Source organism: Ursus americanus, chromosome 6 (genome assembly GCF_024610735.1).
Source record: "Ursus americanus isolate L20-20 chromosome 6, mUrsAme1.1.p, whole genome shotgun sequence".
NCBI lineage: Eukaryota > Metazoa > Chordata > Mammalia > Carnivora > Ursidae > Ursus > Ursus americanus.
The window spans coordinates 55,548,294-55,569,316 of NC_142132.1; the positions used below are offsets into that span (position 1 = coordinate 55,548,294).

The window sequence follows — 21,023 nt, forward strand, 5'->3', positions numbered from 1 at the left end:
CCAGATCAGAATTGGCCCTTCTGTTCTGTTCTGTTCTACAAATCTTGTCTCACATCCCCTCCTGCTCCAGGCTGGGCTGGCCCCCTGGAATGGAATCTGGGAGAGGAGGCAGAACACATAGCCCAGGCTCCTTGAAAATATAAAACAAGATAACATAGAAATGCAACTCGCTCCAAACCGCATGTAAGCCAACAACGTTTAACTTCAAACCCCGTCATTTGCCCTATAAATATGGCCCTCATGGGGATAGTCAGTTGGAAGCCCCACCTAAGGGGAGGACGCTCTACCCAGGCCTCTCAACGGGCCTCCAGCCCAGCTACTTCCATGGGGCTCCCCCAGCTACTGAGGCTGGATGTTCTAAGTACCCAATGTGATGTAATTTTGCCTTATTCTCATTTATTGCCTACTACTACCTTCATCCATGTAATAGATTCCTCTCCTCTTCTGTTTCTATTAAGTTTCTACAATAATAATAAAACTTTCTTCCCTTTTCAAAACCTGAACGGGGCTGTTGTGAATCTTTTGTTCTGAACAGAGAGTAACACTTCCATTTGGCTTCATGGTGCTCTGCTCCTCTTAGGACGTCAGGAGGAAAGTTAAAAGACCAAGGTAGAAGCACCAGGACTTTTTAAATGTACATTCTAAAATTCCTTGGCCAGGGTTGTGGGGAGGGTGCCTTGGTGGCTCAGTCAGCTAGCGTCTGCCTTTTGCCTTCGGCTCAGGTCATGATCTCAGAGTCCTGGGATCCAGCCCTGCACTGGGCTCCCTGCTCAGCAGGGAGTGTGTTTCTCCCTCTTCCTCTGCCCCCCACCCTACTCCACCCCCCGCTGTGTTCTCTATCTCAAATACATAAATAAAATCTTGAAAAAAAAATTCCTTGGGGGCAGCTGGGTAGCTCAGTCGGTTAAGCATCTGCCTTCAGCTTGGGTCATGATCCTAGGGTCCTGGGATCGAGTCCCGTATCAGGCTCCCTGCTCAGTGGGTAGCCTGCTTCTCCTTCTGCCTCCTGCTCCCCCCTGCTTGTACTCTCTCTCTGTCAAATAAATAAATAAAATCTTAAAAAAAAAAAAATAACAACAACAACAAAATTCCTTGGGGGTATAATTAACATGCTGATTTGCTCCAATCTTTATCCTCCAGGGGTAGCTTGTTATGGGTAGGGACCATATTTTATTCCTATTTGATTCCCTAGCATTTTGCACAGTATCTGGCACAGAGTAAAAACAATGTCTAGTGAATTAAACTGACAAAACAAATAGGAATGTTCAGTTTATGCATTCTGCTCACAGCACATTCCTTTTACTTATTATCATTTTGGTATAGATATGGAAGTCCTCTCTATACTACACATTTCTTTTTTTTTTTTTTTTTAAGATTTTATTTAGTTATTTGTCAGAGAGAGAGAGAGCACAAGCAGGGGGAGTGGCTGGCAGAGTGAGAAGGAGACTCCCACTGAGCAGAGAGCCTGATGTGGGACCCCAGGACCCTGGGATCATGACCTGAGCCGAAGGCAGACGCTTAACCGATTGAGCCACCCCGGCATCCCAGTCTTTTTTTTTTTTTTTTTAACATTTTTTAAATTTATTCATTGGAGACAGAGAGATACAGAGGGAAAAAAGCCCGAGCAGGGGGAGAGGCAGAGGGAGAAGGAGAAGCAGACTTCCTGCTGAGCTGGGAGCCCGACGCAGGGCTCAATCCCAGGACCTAGAGATCAAGACCTGAGCCTCTGGCAGACACTTAATCATCTGAGCCACCCAGGTGCCCCTACACTACACAGTTCTTAAAGGAGCACCTCAAACTTGTGTTTTAGACTACGTCCAACTACTGAGACAACAGAGTATAGTGATTAAAAGTCTGGGTTCTGGAATTAGGTCATGTGGGTCAGAATCCCAGCTTCACCACTTTAGTATAGAGCGCGGCCTCGGGTGAGTCACAATCTAGTGTGCTTCTTTTTCTTCATCTGTATAATAGGAATAATAAAAGTATCTACCTTGTAAGTTGTCATGAGGATTAAATGAGTTAAAATTGGTAAATCATTTATAACAGTGCATGCAGGTACTGTAAATAAGTGCTATAAATGTTTGTTAAATAAATAAAACATCAACAGTGGGAATATAACAAAATAAAAAGCTTCTACACAGCAAAGGAACCCAACAACAAAATGAAAAGGCGACCTACCAAATAGGAGAACATTTCTACAAATCATGTATTTGAGAAGGGGTTAATATTCAAAATATGTAAGAACTCATGCAACTCAATAGCAAAAAACCACAAATAATCTGATTTAAAAATGGCCAGAGGATCTAAATAGACATTATTCAAAAGAAGACATATAGATGGCCAACAAATACATGAACAGATGCTCAACATCACTAATCATCAGGGAAATGCAAATCAAAACTACAATAAGATATTACTTCACACCTGTAAGAATGGCTATTATCAAAAAAGACAAGAAATAACAAGTGTTGGCAAAGTTAGAGAAAAGGGAACCCTTGTGAACTGTTGGTGGAAACGTAAATTAGGCAGCCTCTATGGAAAATGGTATGGCGGCTTCTCAAAAAATTAAAAATAGAACTACCATATGATCCAGCAATTCCATTTCTGAGTATTTATCCAAAGGAAATGAAAACACTAACTCGAAAAGATATAAGCACTCCCATGTTCACTGTAGCATTATTTACAACAGCCAAGACATGGAAACAACCTAAGTGTCCATCAGTGGATAAACAGATTTAAAAATGTGGTGTGTGTATACACACACACACACAGGAAATTATTTAGCCACACACACAAAAAAAGAAGGAAATCCTGCCATTTGTAATATGGATGGACTTTAAGGACATTATGGTAAATGAAATAAGTCAGAGAAAGACAAATACCATATGATCTCACTTATATGTGAAATCTTAAAAAGGACAAGAAAAAAAAGCAAAAACGCACAAGAAAAAAGAATGCCTCGATGCAGACAGCAGACTGGTTGTTTCTAGAGGTGGAGGTAGCAGAGAAAAGGGTGAAGGTGGTCAAAAGACAGAAACTTCCAGTTATAAAACAAATAAATCCTGGGGATGAACTGTACAGTATGGTGCCTACAGTTAATAATACCGTATTGTAGATTTGAATTTTGCCAAAAGACCAACGTCCTTTTAAACTTTCTTATCACAAGAAAAAAACCTGTAAATGTACGTGGTGACAGACGCTAACTGGACTTGCGGTGATCATTTCACAAAATATACATATACTGAATCATTATGTGTACACCCTCTACTAATATAATGTTATATGTCAATTATATCTCAGTTTAAAAATAAAGATTTAACATAAATGAGCAAACAAATCAGCCAGAAACTTGAGTAAATACACAAAAAAGGCATGAAGAAAAAAGAAAAAGGGAACAGAAACACTTAAAAATAGTCAAAGAAATTCAAATAAAAACAAGACCATTTTGCCTACAATAACAGCACAGATTTTTTTAAAAGCTATATAAGGAAAAGTTCTGAAGGAGATGAGAATTCTCATACACTAGGGAAATAAGAGTAGATTGCTAGTGTTTTTGGAAAGCAATTTTATAACATGTCAAATGCTTTTATTTTTATTTACTTATTTTTAAGATTTTATTTATTGTCAGAGAGGGAGAGAGCACAGCAGGGGGAAGGGCAGGCAGAGGGAGAAGGAGGCTCCCCGATGAGCAAGGAGCCCGACATGGGACTGGACCCTGATGAGATTATGACCTGAGCTGAAGGCAGATGCTTAACTGACTGAGCCACCCATCCCTATGTCAAATGCTTTTAAATGGCCATTCTCCAAATACTGAATGGTACAACTTATACGTGGCATCTTAAAAAAAAAAAAAAAAAAAAAAAAAAAAAAGGTTAACTCCTAGAAATAGAGTAGAATGGTGAGTGCCAGGGACTGGGAGAAGGGGAAATGGGGAGAAGCTGGGCAAAGGGCACAAACTTCCAGTTATAAGATGAATAAGCTCTAAAGATGATAAGCAGCATAGTGACTATAGTTAACAATACTGTATTATATACTTGAAAGCTGCTAAGAAAGTAATCGTAAATGTTCTCATCACCCCGCCAAAAAAGCTAGTTATGTAAGGTGATGGAGATACTAACTAATCCTACTGTGGTAATCATTTGCAATATATCCATGTATCAAATTATCACACTATACACCCTAAACTTATACAATACTATATGTCAATTATATTAATAAAGCTGGGGGGCACCTGGCTGGCTCAGTAGGTAGAGCATGTGACTCTTGATCTTGGAGTTGTGGGTTCGAGCCCCATACTAGGTATATAGATTACTTAAGAAATAAAATCTTAAAAAATAAAAAGCTGGGGAATATTTAAATAAATAAGTTAATTATCCCTCTGTCTGATATTTTTTTAACTTTTTTAAGTTATCTCTACACCCAAAGTGGGGCACAAACTCATGACTCCAAGATCAAGAGTCACATGCTCCACCAAATGAGTTAGGCAGGGGCCCCAATATTTGGTCTCTTAACCTCACACAAAACCTACTAGTGAATAATTCTTCATAATAATAAAAGATATTTTCTTTTTTATTACTTATTCTGTATCTGAGCAATTTTATGGAGAAAAAAAATCCCTTTATCCTAATACAATAATTATTCAACAATATTACCTTGGAAGGCAGCATAGTAGTGTAGAAAGAACAAGAGTTAGGGGTCTGACAAACCAGATTTAAATTCTGACTGTGTCGCATAGCATATGTTAACGTCACTGAATCACAAACTCCCTACCTAGAAATGGGAATAAAAGTCTTTCCTTCACAAAACAACAAGAACAAAACAGAGTTGTTGTGAGAATAAAATACAGCCTGCTTAAGCATTCAATAAACATTAGGTTTATTAGTTACAACTTCTTTTTTTTTTTTTTTTTTTTAAAGATTTTATTTATTTATTTGACAGACATAGAGACAGCCAGCGAGAGAGGGAACACAAGCAGGGGGAGTGGGAGAGGAAGAAGCAGGCTCACAGCAGAGGAGCCTGATGTGGGGCTCGATCCCATAACACTAGGATCACGCCCTGAGCCGAAGGCAGACGCTTAACCGCTGTGCCACCCAGGCGCCCCTATTAGTTACAACTTCTAAAACTAAAATGTTCATTTTATTACTTATAACATCTAGTCCATCTTTGTAGGGAAGATGAAAAAACGTGAATAGAGTATACTTAAGGTGCACATATGTATTGTATATATTTTCCATGTGTTCATGATCCAGCTGTTTACCATTTTAATGGTTATATCATATTCCCTTTTATTAGTGCACCATAGTTTACTTAACCATTCTGCAACTATTTGCTATGTAGAGCATGTTTCTGGTGACTTTGCATTAACTACCCTGTTATCTGATCCCCACAACATTTCTGTATTGTTGAGATAGGAAGGTTTCCCCATCTTACAGATGAGGAATGGGTGGCAGATAAAGTCTGAGTTCCCCCAGGTCAGTCAGTTATAACCACAAACCAAACTAGAATCCCCGGTCTCCTATCTTCAAATCCAGTGACTTCCTCTGCTGTTTAGATCTCTCCTTTACCTAGAACTCTATTTCTTATCTACAGATTTTTTTAAATGACATTCTAATGCCTGCCACTATTAGGTCAATAATTCATGAAATATTAAAAATATTTTTCTTCAGAATGACTTTTGAGACTAAGCAAGTACAAAATCATGTAAGCAATTCTCATACTACTGTACATATACATTTAAACTGAAATGTTCTATTAAATCCACTCAAGCATTCACACAGTAGGAACATTCTTTTTTTGGTTGATCTGGATGGACAAAGTGGAATATCACTATTTCAAGAAATAGCTACTGTTCTAGATGCTGTGGAGACAGCAGTGAATACAGCAACAACAAATATCCTTGCCATCAAGAAGCTTACATTTTAGTCTGAAGATGGGTGATGAACAAGATAAATCACTAAAATGAACAATGTGTTAGATAATGGTAAATGTGAAGCAGAAAATAAAGCAGGAAAGGAAGACAGAAGTGTCAGAGGGGTGGTTTGCAGTATTGGAGGGCGTGCCAGTGAGTCCTCACTAGATGGGAGCCAGCTGAGTTACAAGCTGAAGGGAATGAAGGAGTGAGCCAGGTCGAGAGCTAGGGGAAGAGCAGTCTCAGCAGAGGAAACAGTTAAGAGAAAGACCCTGAGTCAGGAGCTTGTCTGGTGTGTTTCAGGAACAGCAAGAAGCCCAATGTAGCTACAGCACAACAAGACAGGAGAGAACAGAAGATAAAATTGGAGAAGTAAGGGGCGTCTGGGTGGTGCAGTCAGTTGAGCGTCTGACTCCTGGTTTCGGCTCAGGTCCAGATCTCAAGGTCATGAGACCGAGCCCCAAGTTGGGCTCTGCGCTCAACACTGAGTCTGTTTAAGATTCTCGCTGCCTCTCCCTCTGTGCCTCCCTACCTCAAATGAGTAAGTAAGTCTTTTTTAAAAAATTACAGAAATAATGGTAGCCAAATCAGATAATGAACGTGTCGTCTTTAAAAGGTCTTTGGGGTCTACTCTGAGCAAGATGGGAAAGCTATTGGCAGGGCTTGAGGGAGGCAGTGATTGATGTGACCTGCCTTTGAACAGGCTGCGAACAGACTGAAGGGAGCACGAGAGCAGGAAGGCCGGTTAGCAGACTACAGCCATAACCTCGGCAAGAGAAGGTGGTGGCCGGGACCAGGGTGGTCTGATTCTAGATATAATTTAAACGTGAAGCCAACTGTAGATTAGATACAGTGTGAGAAGAGGTGTCTCCAAGGTTTTAGGCCTCAGCAACTGGAAGAAAGAAGTTGGTGTTTACAGCAAAGGAGGTGGGGAGGGGAAGGTTATCAGAAGCTCAATGTTAGACAGTAGCTTCAGAGACACCTACCCCTTAAAAAGTGCAAATGTCACATCAGCAGTGGGACAGACACGTCTGGAATTGGAGAGGTACAGACTGGAGATATAATTGGGAGACACCACTGAAGAGATGGTATTTAGAACAAGGGAATGAACGCAAATGAAAAGAGGAGACGTCCAAAGACTCCACTCTGGGTACTCCAGCGTTCACAGGCTGGGGAAATACGGAGGAAGCATCACAGCCAGAGAAGAAAGAAAAAGAGGTGGAAGCTAGGTAAAGGAAGGGTTTCAAGGAAGAGAGACTAACAACTGTGCCAAACGCTAGACTGAACAACTATGTCAAATGCTACTGAGAAGTCAAGTAAGATGAGGACTAAAAATTTACTAGTGATGCTAGCAACATACAAAACACTGGTGAACTTGGTAAGACATTGACTTTTTTCTACTTCAAGATTCTTTTCCCCAGACAACACGTATTTATTTCAAATTTCTAAGAGGTAAAAAAAAATAACAGATACCGATGCTTTATGCATACTCAGGGCCAGCTTATAAATACTCCACTGAGTGATATCTCAACACAGATTTGCATCGGTGAAAAGAAACTGGCAAAATCCACTTCTTGCCATTCCACTTGTTAGGTGGTGAAGACCAAAACAGAATGTTCCATCAGTTTTAATTTTTTTAAAGATTTTAATTATTTATTTTAGAAAGAGAGAGCCTGAGCGCATGGGGTGGGGGGAGGGGCAGAGGGAGAAGCAGGGCCCCCGCTGAGCAGGGAGTCCCGATGCGGGACTTGGTCCTGGGATCATGAACTCAGCCGAAGGCAGATGCTTAACCAACTGAGCCACCCAGGCACCCCATTTTAATTTTTAAATACAAATGTCACATTGGAAAAATGAAATAAATACAGTAAAATACACTGTACAAAGGCAAAGTAGAATAACAAAAAATATTTTACTAAAATCTAAGATTACAAAAGTTTCCAGGCAAGCCGTACAAAACGGTCATAAGCTTTTTCTTGAAGGAAGGATTCGACACTTGACAGCAAAGTCATAATGTTTATTAGTGAGGGCTGTGATGTTAGTTTAATATTCCCATTTTGGTTCAATCGAGCTTGGCCATCTATAGCATCTAAATAAAGTTAAACTTGGCTAGAGAGCATATTCTAATGAACTGGTTATGGGCTTTTAACCAAGGCAGTTAGATCACCATAAAGGGGGAAAGGAACCCACAACATGACAACTACTTCTCCCTCTCAAAAAAAATAATAAAAACACCTGCACCCCTGCAGCTAATCCTGACAATTATCGTCATTCAGTGCTTTATACTTAAACCATGATGGGGGAAATGAATAAAAGTAGAGAGGGGCCACTGCTTTTTTTTTTTTTTTTTAAGATTTTTAAAACGTACACATTTGAGAGCGTGCGCAAGCGTGCACACAAGTAGGGGGTGAAGCAGAGGGAGAGGGAGAAGCAGACTCCCTGCTAAGCTGGAAGCTCGACGTGGGGCTCGATCCCAGGACCTGGACATCCTGACCCAAGTCGAAGGCAGACACTTACCCATCTCAGCCACCCAGGCGCCCCGGGGCCACTGCTTTTACACTTTTCCCAACAATACAGATGGTACTTCTAGCCTCTGCTCCTGCTTTACAACAGTGAATGAGGACAAGACATAGATCTGCTAATGTGCATCTAATCACCAAAGGACTGAAGATGTCTGGCCTTTTATTCTGTAATGTCTCTTAAGGCTGTGTCCATTAAGTGCAAACAAAAAAGGAAGAAGTCTTGGCAGAACAGGAGAAGTGATGCAGGCTTAATGATCAACTTGATTTTAAATATTATTCATGGCACATAGCCTAGTGCATGCTCTAGCTGTTTCTATGGCTTGGGCTTCGTTGGTCTTCCACTGTTCCGCTACATCATCGTGGAAGCACTTAACAAAGCCTGGATCGACAGCAGATCTATACGGATGTGCAGTGCTGGGGACCACTTATCTTTCAAAATAGCCAAACATATTCTTCCCAATGTGTCTACATTAGGATGATAAATTTTGGTCATGAAACATAGTTTAAGTGCTACCATTGAGTATTCTTCTGGAAGGAATAGTTCAAGTTTAAAAGTCCCTCCCTCAAAAAAAAAAAGAAAAGAAAAATGAAAGAAAAGAAAAAAATAAAAGTCTTTCTGTCAAAGGGAAATCCTGGGGGCCAGCAACAGCCACATGAAAATAACGGGCATTGTTCTCATCTGGTTCTGCTTTAATGCCAGGAACTGCTTCTGCCAGCAATCGCTGGGTTTCCTTGATAATCCTGTGGGGAAGCCTGAACATCTTGTCAGCTCCCGACTTCGGCCTCTGGTTTTGACTCTGGCTCTGCTTGCCTCACACATGAGTGCTAAGATTTTATTTTTAAGTAATCTCTACACCCAACGTGGGGCTCAAATTCACAACCCCAAGATCAAGAGTCACATATTCTACTGGCTGAGCCAGCCAGTTGCCCCAATAAGGCATTGCTTCTTAATTCTGAATGTAAGAAACCTCAGAATATCTGGTTATAAAAAGGAGGGCTACGCATAGCCTCAAAACAGAATTAACTAAAATCCATTGTAATTTTAGAAGACTGCCAACATTTAAAAAAAATTAGGCTTTGGGGCGCCTGGGTGGCACAGCGGTTAAGCGTCTGCCTTCGGCTCAGGGCGTGATCCCAGCATTCTGGGATCGAGCCCCACATCAGGCTCTTCTGCTATGAGCCTGCTTCTTCCTCTCCCACTTCCCCTGCTTGTGTTCCCTCTCTCGCTGCCTGTCTCTATCTCTGTCAAATAAATAAAATCTTTAAAAAAAAAAAAATTAGGCTTTATTTTTTAGAGCAGTTTAGGTTCACAGAAAAATTAAGCTGACGTGGGCGACTGCGTGGCTCAGTGGGTTAAGTGTCTGCCTTCGGCTCAGGTCTTGATACCAAGGTCCTGGAATCGAGACCCACGTTGGGTTCCCTGCTCAGTGGGGAGACTTCACCCTCTCCCTCTGCTGCTCTGCCTGCTTGTGCTTGCTCTCTCTCTCTCTCTCTCTCTCTGTCAAATAAATAAATAAAATCTTTAAAAAAAAAAAAAAGAAAGAAAAATTAAGCTGATGATACAGAAATGCCCCCTGTACCCCCTTGCCTGCACGCATGGGTAATCTCATACCAACTGCCAACTTTTAGTAGGTAAAATTTATTAAGGAATGGATGGTAACACATGATTTGCCAACTTTGCAGGGCTGTGGCCCTCTACCATGGACATTTTCGATCTAGGCTCCCTAGAGCCCTAGAAGTTTACAGCATGTGTTTTGTACTACCACAGTGGGGTGGAAGAAGGTGTCTGTAATGGACTGGGCTGACAGTTCTTCTGATCTGCTTAACCACAGTGGCTTATCAGTTTCTACAAATCACATTTCAAAGGGATTTCACAAGTGGAAAAAAAAAATCACTGAAAACCCGTTCTCTGAGGCAGTGGTTCTCAAAGTGTAGTACCAGGACCAGCAGCATCAACATCACCTGGCACCTTGTTAGGCAAATTCTCAGGCCCCAACCAAGACCTACTGAAGAGTCCGGGAGTGAGTATTCTGTCTTAACAAGCCCTCCAGAGCCACCAGATGGATGCATACTAAAATTTGAGAACAATGCCTCAAAGACTTTAGATATTTTGCTTAAGTAGCAGTTTGCCTTCCTGTAAGCACTGTTATTCTCAGTGGACATCAAGATAAAATTTTTATTTTTATTTATTTTTCAAAATAGAATTTTTATTTTTTTGTTCTTTTTCAAAGATTTTATTTATTTATGAGAAAGCAAGCACGTGTGCATGAGTGGGGGGGGGGCAAAGGGAGAGGGAGAAGCAGACTCCCCTCTGAGCAGGGAGCCTGATGCAGGACTCAATCCCAGATCATGACCTGAGCCAAAGGCTGACGCTTAACCAACCGAGCCACCCAGACATCCTCAAAATAGAATTTTTAGATTATAAATGAAAATATGCCAATATCAGTATTTTAGGATAATATCAGAATATTTCCTATACAATTATATTTAGACTAAGATTACCCGCAGACCCCATCTGAGGATTATTTTTAAGAACCCTATTAGGTGACCACCTAGACATCTCTATAGAGAGGTCCCTGAGTATACTGAAGAGTCATGTACTAATACTGTAAATGAGGAATAAGACCCTTCAAATCTTGACTAGTTTCTTTTATTTTTAATTTCTTTTTATTATTATTATTATTATTATTATTATTATTAACATATAATGTATTATTTCTTTCAAGGGTACAGGTCTGTGATTCATCAGTCTTACACAACATACAGTGCTCAATACAACACATACCCTCCCCAGTGTCCATCACCCAGCCACCCCATCCTTCCACCCCACTCCCCTCCAGCAACCCTCAGTTTGTTTCCTGAGATTAAGAGTGTCTCATGGTTTGTCTCCCTCTTTGGTTTCATCTTGTTTCATTTTTTCCTCTCTTCCCCTGTGATCCTCTGCCTTGTTTCTTAAATTCCACATATCAGTGAGATCATATGAAAATTGTCTTTCTCTGATTGAGTTATTTTGCTTAGCATAATGCCCTCTAGTTCCATCCACGTTGGTGCAAAGGCAAAATTTCTTTTGATGGCTGCGTAATATTCCATTACACACACACACACACACACACACACACACACACACACACACTCCCCCCACACCTTCTTTATCCATTCATCTGTCGATGGACATCTGGGCTCTTTCCATAGTTTGGCTATTGTGGACATTGCTGCTATAAACATGGGGTGCACGTGCCCCTTGGGATCACTACATTTGTATCTTTGGGGTATTTACCCAGTAGTGCAATTGCTGGGTCGCAGGCTAGCTCTATTTTCAACTTTTTGAGGAACCTTCATACTGTTTTCCAGGGTGGATGCACCAGCTTGCATTCCCACCAACAGTGTAGGAGGGTTCCCCTTTCTCCGCACCCTCGCCAACACCTGTCATTTCCTGACTTGTCACTTTTAGCCATTCGGACTGGTGTGAGGTGGTGTCTCATTGTGGTTTTGATCTATATTTCCTTGATGCCGAGTGATGTGGAGCACTTTTTCATGTGTCTGTTGGCCACTGGATGTCTTCTTTGCAGAAATGTCTGTTCATGTCTTCTGCCCATTTCTTGATTGGATTATTTGTTCTTTGGGTGTTAAGTTTGATAAGTTCTTTATAGATTTTGGATACTAGCCCTTTATCTGATATGTCATTTGCAAATATCTTCTTCCATTCTGTTGGCTATCTTTTGGTTTTGTTGACTGTTTCTTTTTTTTCAACATTTTATGTATTTCTTTGACAGAGAGAGAGAGAAAAGCAGGGGGAGTGACAGAGGGAGAGGGAGAAGCAGGCTCCCCACTGAGCAGGAGCCTGATGCAGGGCTTAGTCCCAGAACCCCAGGATTATGACCTGAGCCATAGGCAGCTGCTTAAACGAGCCACCCAGGCACCCCCAAATCTTGACTAGTTTCAATAAAAATTTAAAATGTATCTGACATACAACATACCTCTTTCATGTACTGGTTATACAGCGCTTCTGATGATTCTAGGTAAGCCTGTGCAGTTTCAATTTCTTCTCTTTCAGACCACAAGATACCCAGGTTATTCTGGAAAATAAAGAAAAGAGAAATGAACAATGACAATATAAATCTTCCAATTAAAGTAACTTTCAGGGGTGCCTGGCTGGCTCAGTTGGCTGAGCATCCAACTCTTGATTTCAGCTCAGGTCATGGTCTCAGGGTCATGGGATCAAGCTCCACATTGGGCTCCAGGTTCAACAGGGAATCTGCTTGAGATTCGTTCTCCTTCTGCCCTCCCTTTAAATAAATAAATAAATCTTTAAAAAAACATTTCAATAAACTTCTATATTATTGGTTTCTTTTGTAACTCTGTACATTTTATGTTAAACATTTAAAATACTTATTCTGTCTTAAGAAATATAGGCTTTAGTAGACTGCAAAAGGGGCACATGGCACAAAAAATGTTTAGAAAACCTACAGTTTATAGGTAACTTGATCATTCCTCTGGAACACAGCCCTCTGGTCTTCTGGCTTCACATAGTGTTTCTATTCTATCATTTTTTTAAGTTAAGTGATCAGTCCTCAGTGGGGACTGTAGGTCATAGGGATAATGTACTGAGATTGGACAGTTGTTTCCTTTTTACTTACGAGGGTCCTTTGCAGGACCCTGGGGAAACCGGAAGGGCTCTGACCGACTACTAACTTACTGATTACTCTGCCCACCCAGGCTCAAAGAATATAATCTCCCTTAATATTCATTTCCTAATCTTAGAAATGGATTCACAAATCGCCTTGTCTCACTCTCTAGTTCAACTTATTTTTCCTGACAATAGTCCCTGAGAAACTTCATTTAGCCATGATACCAATAAGCCCAACCTCAGCATACTATATCTAGCCTAGAGAGTCTAGAGATTTCCCTAGTACCAGGAACTGGTTGGCCACATTTGCTCTATTTTGACGGGATGGTGATATATTTAACCTGCTAGATCCAGGGTAGGCTATGCCACAGAAAGCAACGACTCTGGTGAGTGATAAATCTTAAACCAAGTAGAGAACCCTAGAGTGTGTCTACAAATGACTAAGGTTTTTCTTTTGAACCGTAACCTACTGAGATCTTGAAGGTAAAGACCATGCAACAGATCTAGAATTGATTTTTTCCAAAATTACTAGTGTGATATTTTGGGTTTTTAGTTTTGCAATTCTTTTTATTGAGATATAACTGACATATAGTGTTAGTGGTTTTTTTAAATGTTCACAAAGATAACTACTATAGACATTCGATGTAAATTATGTTTAAATATAATACAAATCCTAAAATACACCAGAAATTATTGTATCATTCACAGAGCATTCTCATGTTCTTGCCCTCAGGATACCAGACCACGTAGGAAAAAAATTAAATATAAAATAAAAACAGCTAGGGGGACCTGGGTAGCTCAGTCAGTTAAGCATCTAACTCTTGGTTTCAGCTCAAGTCGTGATCTCAGAGTCATGAGATCGAGCCCCGCATCAGGCTCCGTGCTCAGTACAGAGTCTGCTTGAGATTCTCTATAATGAATAAATCTTTTTTTAAAACATTTTGTTTATTTGAGAGAGAGCACAAGTGGAGGGGAAAGGCAGAGGGAGAAGCAGATTCCCCACTGAGCAGGGAGCCCTATGCAGGAATTGATCCCAGGACCCTGGGATCATGGACTGAGCCAAAGGCAGACGCTTAACCAACTGAGGCACCCCAATAAATAAATCTTTAAAAAAATAAAAAATAAAAATAAAGCAGCTGAAAAGGTACTACTGGTGAATTCTACCAAACACATAAGAAATAATACCAACTCTACACCACTTCTTTCAGTAAAGTAGAGGAAAGAACGCTTTCCATCTCATACTAAACCAAAGACATAACAAGAAAGCCATAGCCTGATATCCTTCATGAACATAGATATGAAAAGATATTAAAATTTTAGCATATTGAGGGGCTCCTGGGTGGCTCAGTGGGTGTGCTTTAGATGTACAGTTTATTGTATGCCAGTTATACCTCAATAAAACTATAAACACACACAAAAGCTATTCTTTATACCTATATATCCTGGGAGTGGGGAGAATAATCTACTAATTTGTTAGGAAATTTTACTAAGGTGAAGTAGTTAAATTTCACTCAAGATGAGGGGCACCTGGCTGGCTCAGTGGGTACAGCATGCAACTCTTGACCTCAGGCTCATTAGTGCAAGCCCCACACTGGGTGTGGAGCTTACTGTGTATTTTTTAATTAAAAAAAAAAAGACGATAATGCAAGTGTATGTTGCTGATAGCAAAAATTGGAAGGAAAACTGGAGAAAAATCTTTTTTTTTAGAGAGAGAGTTCACGCTCGAGGTGGGGGAAAAGGGAGCAGAGGGAGAGAGAGACTCTTAAGCAGGCTCCACACCCAGCACAGAGCCCGATCTCATGACCCTGACATCATGACCTGAGCTAAAACCAAGAGTTGGATGCTTAACTGACTGAGTCACCCAGGTGCCCCAAGGCGAAAAATCATTCTTAAGGCCACCAGAACCTAATGAGATAGAAGGGGTATCTCTTTTGATAATCCAATGTGGATTCAGGTTTTGTATTTCTATAGTTTCCCAGGAAGGAAACACCAGGGTGAGACAAAGCAGTCAGAATATCATAAATTCCCATGAGCTGTTACTTTCAAACTTTTTCCTGCACACACACACACACACACACACACACACACACACAGGGTCTTTTACAAAATAGAATCATTCTACCTAACTCCAAACATGCCTTATGGTCTTCCCTCTCCCTCTTAATATTGATATTTTTGGTTAGCAAATATAAATCATTATTTTTTAGTGGCTGCACACTGTTCTTACAGATACATCTTATGTGGATGTATCAGTATTTATTCAACCATATATCTACTGACTGATATTTATTTCTCTGGTTTTTTTTTTAATTGACAATGCTATGAACATCCATGTTGACATACCTTTGCACATCTGTCCCAATATTATTTTAGGATATTGACACGGAATTTTAAAGTCAAAGTCTTGACTCCAGAATTCTGATACCTACTGATCTTTCGAAAAGTTCTGTGAATTTGTATTTCCACTCACAATAATGCTAATAAAGAATATCTGTTTCCTCACAGTCTCCCCAATAACAAGTATAAGCAATATCTTTAATAATCTCTGCCAATCTGATACAATTTTTCTATTTCTTTTAGTTCGCTTTATTATTAGTGAGATCAACTCTCTCATCACTGGGGCACCTGCGTGGCTCAGTCGGTTAACCTTCAGACTCTTGGTTTCGGCTGGGGTCATGATCTCAGGGTTGTGAGATGGAGCCCCAAGTTCTCTGTGCTTGGCGCTGAGTGTGCTTGAGATTCTTTCTCCCCTCCTCTCCTTCCCACTCTGCTCTTCCCCTGCTTGCGTGCTATCTAAGATAAACAAATCAATAACATCTTCAAAAAAATCTCTCATCATGTATAGCAAATATTAAATGTAATAAAATTCTAGTGTGGTAATGCCACTGGAATAAACAGATCAACCGAACAGCAGAGTTAGAAACTGCAAAAATAGACTTAAATTACTATTGCTGTATAGTTTTAGTACCTAGTAAGCTAGTTTTAGTGCATTTTTCTTTTTCTTTTTTTTTTTTTTTTAAGATTTTATTTATTTATTTGACAGAGATAGAGACAGCCAGCGAGAGAGGGAACACAAGCAGGGGGAGTGGGAGAGGAAGAAGCAGGCTCATAGCGGAGGAGCCTGACGTGGGGCTCTATCCCATAACGCTGAGATCACGCCCTGAGCCGAAGGCAGACGCTCAACCGCTGTGCCACCCAGGCACCCCGCATTTTTCTTTTTCTTATGCTCGGTTTTCTTTATTCTTTCAGACACACATATTCATTTGGTCAAGCTCTAAGGAAACTATTATGATTTCAGCAGAAACTGCATCAAACCTACAAATGAACATCAGAATATTACTGTTATGTTTAATCCTTGCCACCCAGGAAACTGTTTCATATCTTTCCTTTCAGGATTATCAGTTCTATTACCCCGAATATTGCTGTTGTGAATGCAATTACTAAAAATATTTTTAACCAGTACTGCTTATATACAGGAATACTACTGATACTATATATTTATTTATATCCTCCCACTTTATTGAACTGATCACAGTCCTAATAGTTTTTCAGCTGATGACTTTAGTTTTTAGGTATACAAGGATCATTTATGCAAATAGTTACTTTTAGAAATTATTTTATTTTTTACCCAAAATTAATAACTTTATTGGCTTTCTATATTATTGCAATGCCCAGAACTTTTTTTTAAGATTTATCCATACATTTTATTTTTTTAAAGATTTTATTTATTTATCTGAGAGAGAAAGAACGAGCAGTGGGGAGGGGCAGAGGGAGAGAGAAAGAGAAGCAGACTCCCTGCTGAGCAGGAAGCCTGACGTGGGGGCACAATCCCAGGACCCTGAGGATCATGACCTGAGCCAAAGGCAGACACTTAACTGACTGAGCCACCCAGACACCCCTTATCCATTCATCTGAGACAGAGAGAGAGTGGGGGAAGGGGGAGAGGGAGAGCGAGAATCTCAAGCAGACTCCATCTGGAGCATGAAGCCCTACGCAGGGCTCAGTCCCACAACCCTGAGATCATGACCTGAGCCAAAATCAAGAGTCAGACGCTTAAGCGACTGAGCCACCCAGGTGCCCCTGCAATGGGCAGAACTTCTAATCAAGGTTTTGTTCCTGATTTTAGTAAGAATACCTAAAATAATTTACCCTTCAGAAAAGGTTGGCTGTTTGAAATACTGTATTTCATTGAATGTAAGATGTCCCATCTGTAAGACACAATTATTTTACCTATCAACAAGAAAACACTGCCAAGTAAATTATGACGCAGATGTAAGATGCATCCTGATTTTAGACGTATTAAGGTATGAAACAATGTGCACAGTAAAATCAAAATACAGTAAATACCAGACATTCTATATTACATTTAGGGAGGTTTCTAATTCTATTCTTGAGATGTTGAAATTGTTCAATGCTTATTAAGATTTTAGGCAACCATATGGTTAAAGAAAGTTTCAAATAACTGAGGTTTTGTTTGAGTTCAACATCTTATGAATTTCTTTGGATCATTCATCCCCTGGACAAATATTTAGAATGGCCTACTATGCAGGAGGTACTGAGGTTATAAATAGTGTGCAAGAAGAGACACAGTTCCTGTTATTGTGCCGCTTTTAAATTTCTCGGATCATGATAAAAGAAAATGACCTATACAATTTCCTTTTTAATTTTGAGGGGGTTTTTTGAGGCCTACTTACCATATGATCAATCTTGGCAAATGTTCCCTGGATCACATACATTAAGAACTGGAACTACTGGATGTAAGGGTTTGTGAGCTTACACCAAGTTCCTGGCACATACAAGTTCATACGCATTTGTATTTTGAAGTGTTATGCTCCGGAAGAGAATATCAGATTTCTTTCTTAATAAACCAAGGACCATATACATGGGAAACAGTAGTATTATAAGAATTCAAAGATACAAGTTCCGAACAAAATGATCCAAAGAAAGTCACTAAAAGTATGAAATTTGTTTTGAGATGGGTTTTGAAGAACAGGCAGGAATTCCCTGGGGAGCAAACGAATATATACGGCAAAAACAGAAGATTTTTAAACAATTTGTTTTAAATTAAGCATGCACTCGGGTCATCCTCTGTAATTTCCTCGAGACCTTAAATTAAGATTTAAATTACTATGGATTTCTTCTTAATAGAACAAACAGGCTTTGACTGGTGGAGAAGAGCCTGAAAAGGCATTTACGATGTAGTAGCGTCTCAGGAAACCAATGCGTTGACCACGACTAAGCGAAGCAGCAAGTGACGTTGTTGGAGTTTACAAGCTGTTTATTCCACAACTTCAAAAACACAGGGCCAAATTGTGCCTGACAGCATGTGCCTTTGGCCTTGGCGAGAGTGGGGACCCTCTCCACCCCTCGCCTCTGGCCAACAGTGGGCCGGGCTCAGTCTCACCTGCGCCTGGATGTAGAGGGAGACGCAGTCCTGCGACAGCCGGTACTTGCGCAGCAGCCTTAGGCATTTCACCAGATGCTCCTCCCCCGCCGACAGCTCCTCGGTGTCGATGTGGTTCACCCCGAGGTGGAACTCGATCACCGCCAGCCTCACTGCCCCCTGGGCGATGGGCCCCTCGGCCTCCACCACTTCGGCGGGCAGCCCCAGGGCGTGGTCCCCCGCGCCCAAGCCGTCCTCGGCCTGAGGCCGCTCATCCTCGTCCTCAGGCGCGGGGCCCAACAGCGCCTTGACCTCTTCCAGCAGCGCCCGGGCGCCGTATTTGGACTTATAGGGTTCTTTCTCGGGGTTTTTATGCAATTCCACCCGCGACAGGGCCAGCGCGGCCTGGAATTTCTCACGAATCTCGGCCCACGGAGGATTCGCCATAGCGGCCTCTACAGCCTGGGTGTCCTCAATGTTTGCAATCGGGACTCCCGCCTTCTTTCTGCTTTGCGACACTTCACTTACGGCCCCGGACAGATTCCGACACTGCAGAACCGTAACGAATGAGATCCGCCAGAGGAACCGCAATGTGCTCGGCCGTAACCAATGGAAAAGGGTAGTGGGCACCACGGCAACCGTTGTCACGGAGAAGAAGCTGTCAGTGAGGGTGGGTCCACCTCCAGCCCCACCCTCTGCGGTGGCGAATTCTTCTCTCGCGTGACCCGTAGAGTGCCATCTACGTAAAAGTATCGGCTGCCTTTAACAGAACACATTGGGAACATACCTAACTACCCTCGTTAGTTGGTATAACCTGAATGACAGAAACCTTTTGATATTAGTATAACCTAGCTATACTGGATGAAAATGTAACTAGGATTCATTTACTATTAATATATAGCTTCTGGAGTGAAAGATAGCTTTCACTATGTAAAAAGCACTCGGTGATCGACAAATGTTTTCACTACAACCGTGAAACAGGTTGTAGGTATATGTACAACTTCCCAAAGTAACACAGAAGTCCCAGACCTGTGATAAGCCACTTCAGGGGTGGCTTTTTCCATTCCATACCTTCCCAAGCTATGAAGTTAAATGCCCGTCAAATATGGGTGGCAGGGGCGGAGGTGTTAACTTTTGGCGCTAGCTAGCTGTAGCGCTTGGAGATACACAAAGGAGACTGATTTTAGAAGCTCTAGACATGGCTTGATTCTCACTTCCGCTTCTAATTGACAAGTTCACTTTTCTAAGCTTCAGGTTTCTCATGGTAAAACATAAGTGATACTATTACTTATCTCTACAGAATTATCCTAAGGAAGAAGTGAAATTAAATATCTGTCCTTTAAATGTTAGTGTTCCTCGGGACTCCTTCCTAAACTTTGTCCCAGGGATATATCTTAGGCATTTCCATGGCTTCTATTACATGAGCTGCTTGCTTCCAAAACTTGGTCTCCAGGCCCAGTGATTCTCTGGAGCTCCAGACCACCACGCCTGAATGTTCCACTGTATATCAGTATGTTGAAAATGGAACTCATTCCCGGGGCGCCTGGGTGGCACAGCGGTTAAGCGTCTGCCTTCGGCTCAGGGCGTGATCCTGGAGATCTGGGATCGAGCCCCACAACAGGCTCCTCCGCTATGAGCCTGCTTCTTCCTCTCCCACTCCCCCTGCTTGTGTTCCCTCTCTCGCTGGCTGTCTCTATCTCTGTCAAATAAATAAGAGCTTTAAAAAAGAAAATGGAACTCATTCCCTTCCCTTCCCCTCCCACACCACATGAGCTCTTATGTTCCGCATCTCCGAGAATGGCACCAGGAGAGGAGCTGAGGACTTCTTGCACTCACTCTCTTCTCTTGTCCTTAAATATAAAACCAAATACTGTCCAATCCATTTCCTAAAGAGCTCTTGCATCTGTTTACTTCTCATCTCCAGTAGTTTGGACCACCATTATCTGAAATACCTTTAATAGGTACTCTTGCTGCCAGTCTGGCTTCCTACCAGTGCATTTTCCACAACACTTCAAAAGACTCATTCATTCATTCAATAAATATTTGAAGTGTCTGTTAATATGCCAGGCACTGTTCTAGCCTCTGGAAATTCAGCAGTTAAAAACAGAGAAAAATCTCTGCCCTAGTATAGGGAAACATGAAATATATATATATATTTAAGATTTTATTTATTTATTTGACAGAGAGAGACAGCCAGAGAGAGAGGGAACACAAGCAGGGGGAGTGGGAGAGGAAGAAGCAGGCTCCCAGCAGAGCAGGGAGCCCGATGTGGGGCTCGATCCTAGGACCCCGGGATCACACCCTGAGCTGAAGGCAGACACTTAATGACTGAGCCACCCAGGCACCCCAAGACCTGAAATATATTAAACAAACTATATAGCAATGTCAGAGAATGAGTGTCATGGCAACAAAACAAAAGAGGAGATAAGGAGTGTTAGCAGGTGAAGCAAGGCTGCTATTTTTAAACAGGAATGGTCCTTTTTGAGGAGTGTCATTTGATTTTTTTTAAAAGATTTTATTTATTTATTTATTTATTTATTTATTTATTTATTTGACAGAGAGAAAGACAGTGAGAGAGGGAACACA

General features: G+C 41.2%; 1 protein-coding gene and 1 pseudogene across 1 annotated transcript in view; both read right to left on the reverse strand.

Annotated features, from left to right (window-relative positions):
* KIFBP (kinesin family binding protein) overlaps positions 1–18,957 on the reverse strand; it is a 33,866-nt gene extending 14,909 nt beyond the window's left edge. Inside the window, exons 1-2 of the mRNA XM_045783466.2 lie at positions 18,459–18,957; positions 12,405–12,503 (exon numbers count right to left, since the gene is read on the reverse strand). Of these exons, the coding sequence (XP_045639422.2) occupies positions 12,405–12,503; positions 18,459–18,884 (525 nt within the window). The 5' untranslated portion in view covers positions 18,885–18,957. The remainder of the gene's footprint in view (positions 1–12,404; positions 12,504–18,458) is intronic.
* LOC123782950 (ubiquitin-conjugating enzyme E2 N-like) lies at positions 1,351–11,219 on the reverse strand (annotated as a pseudogene).
* Positions 18,958–21,023: the final 2,066 nt, after the last annotated feature.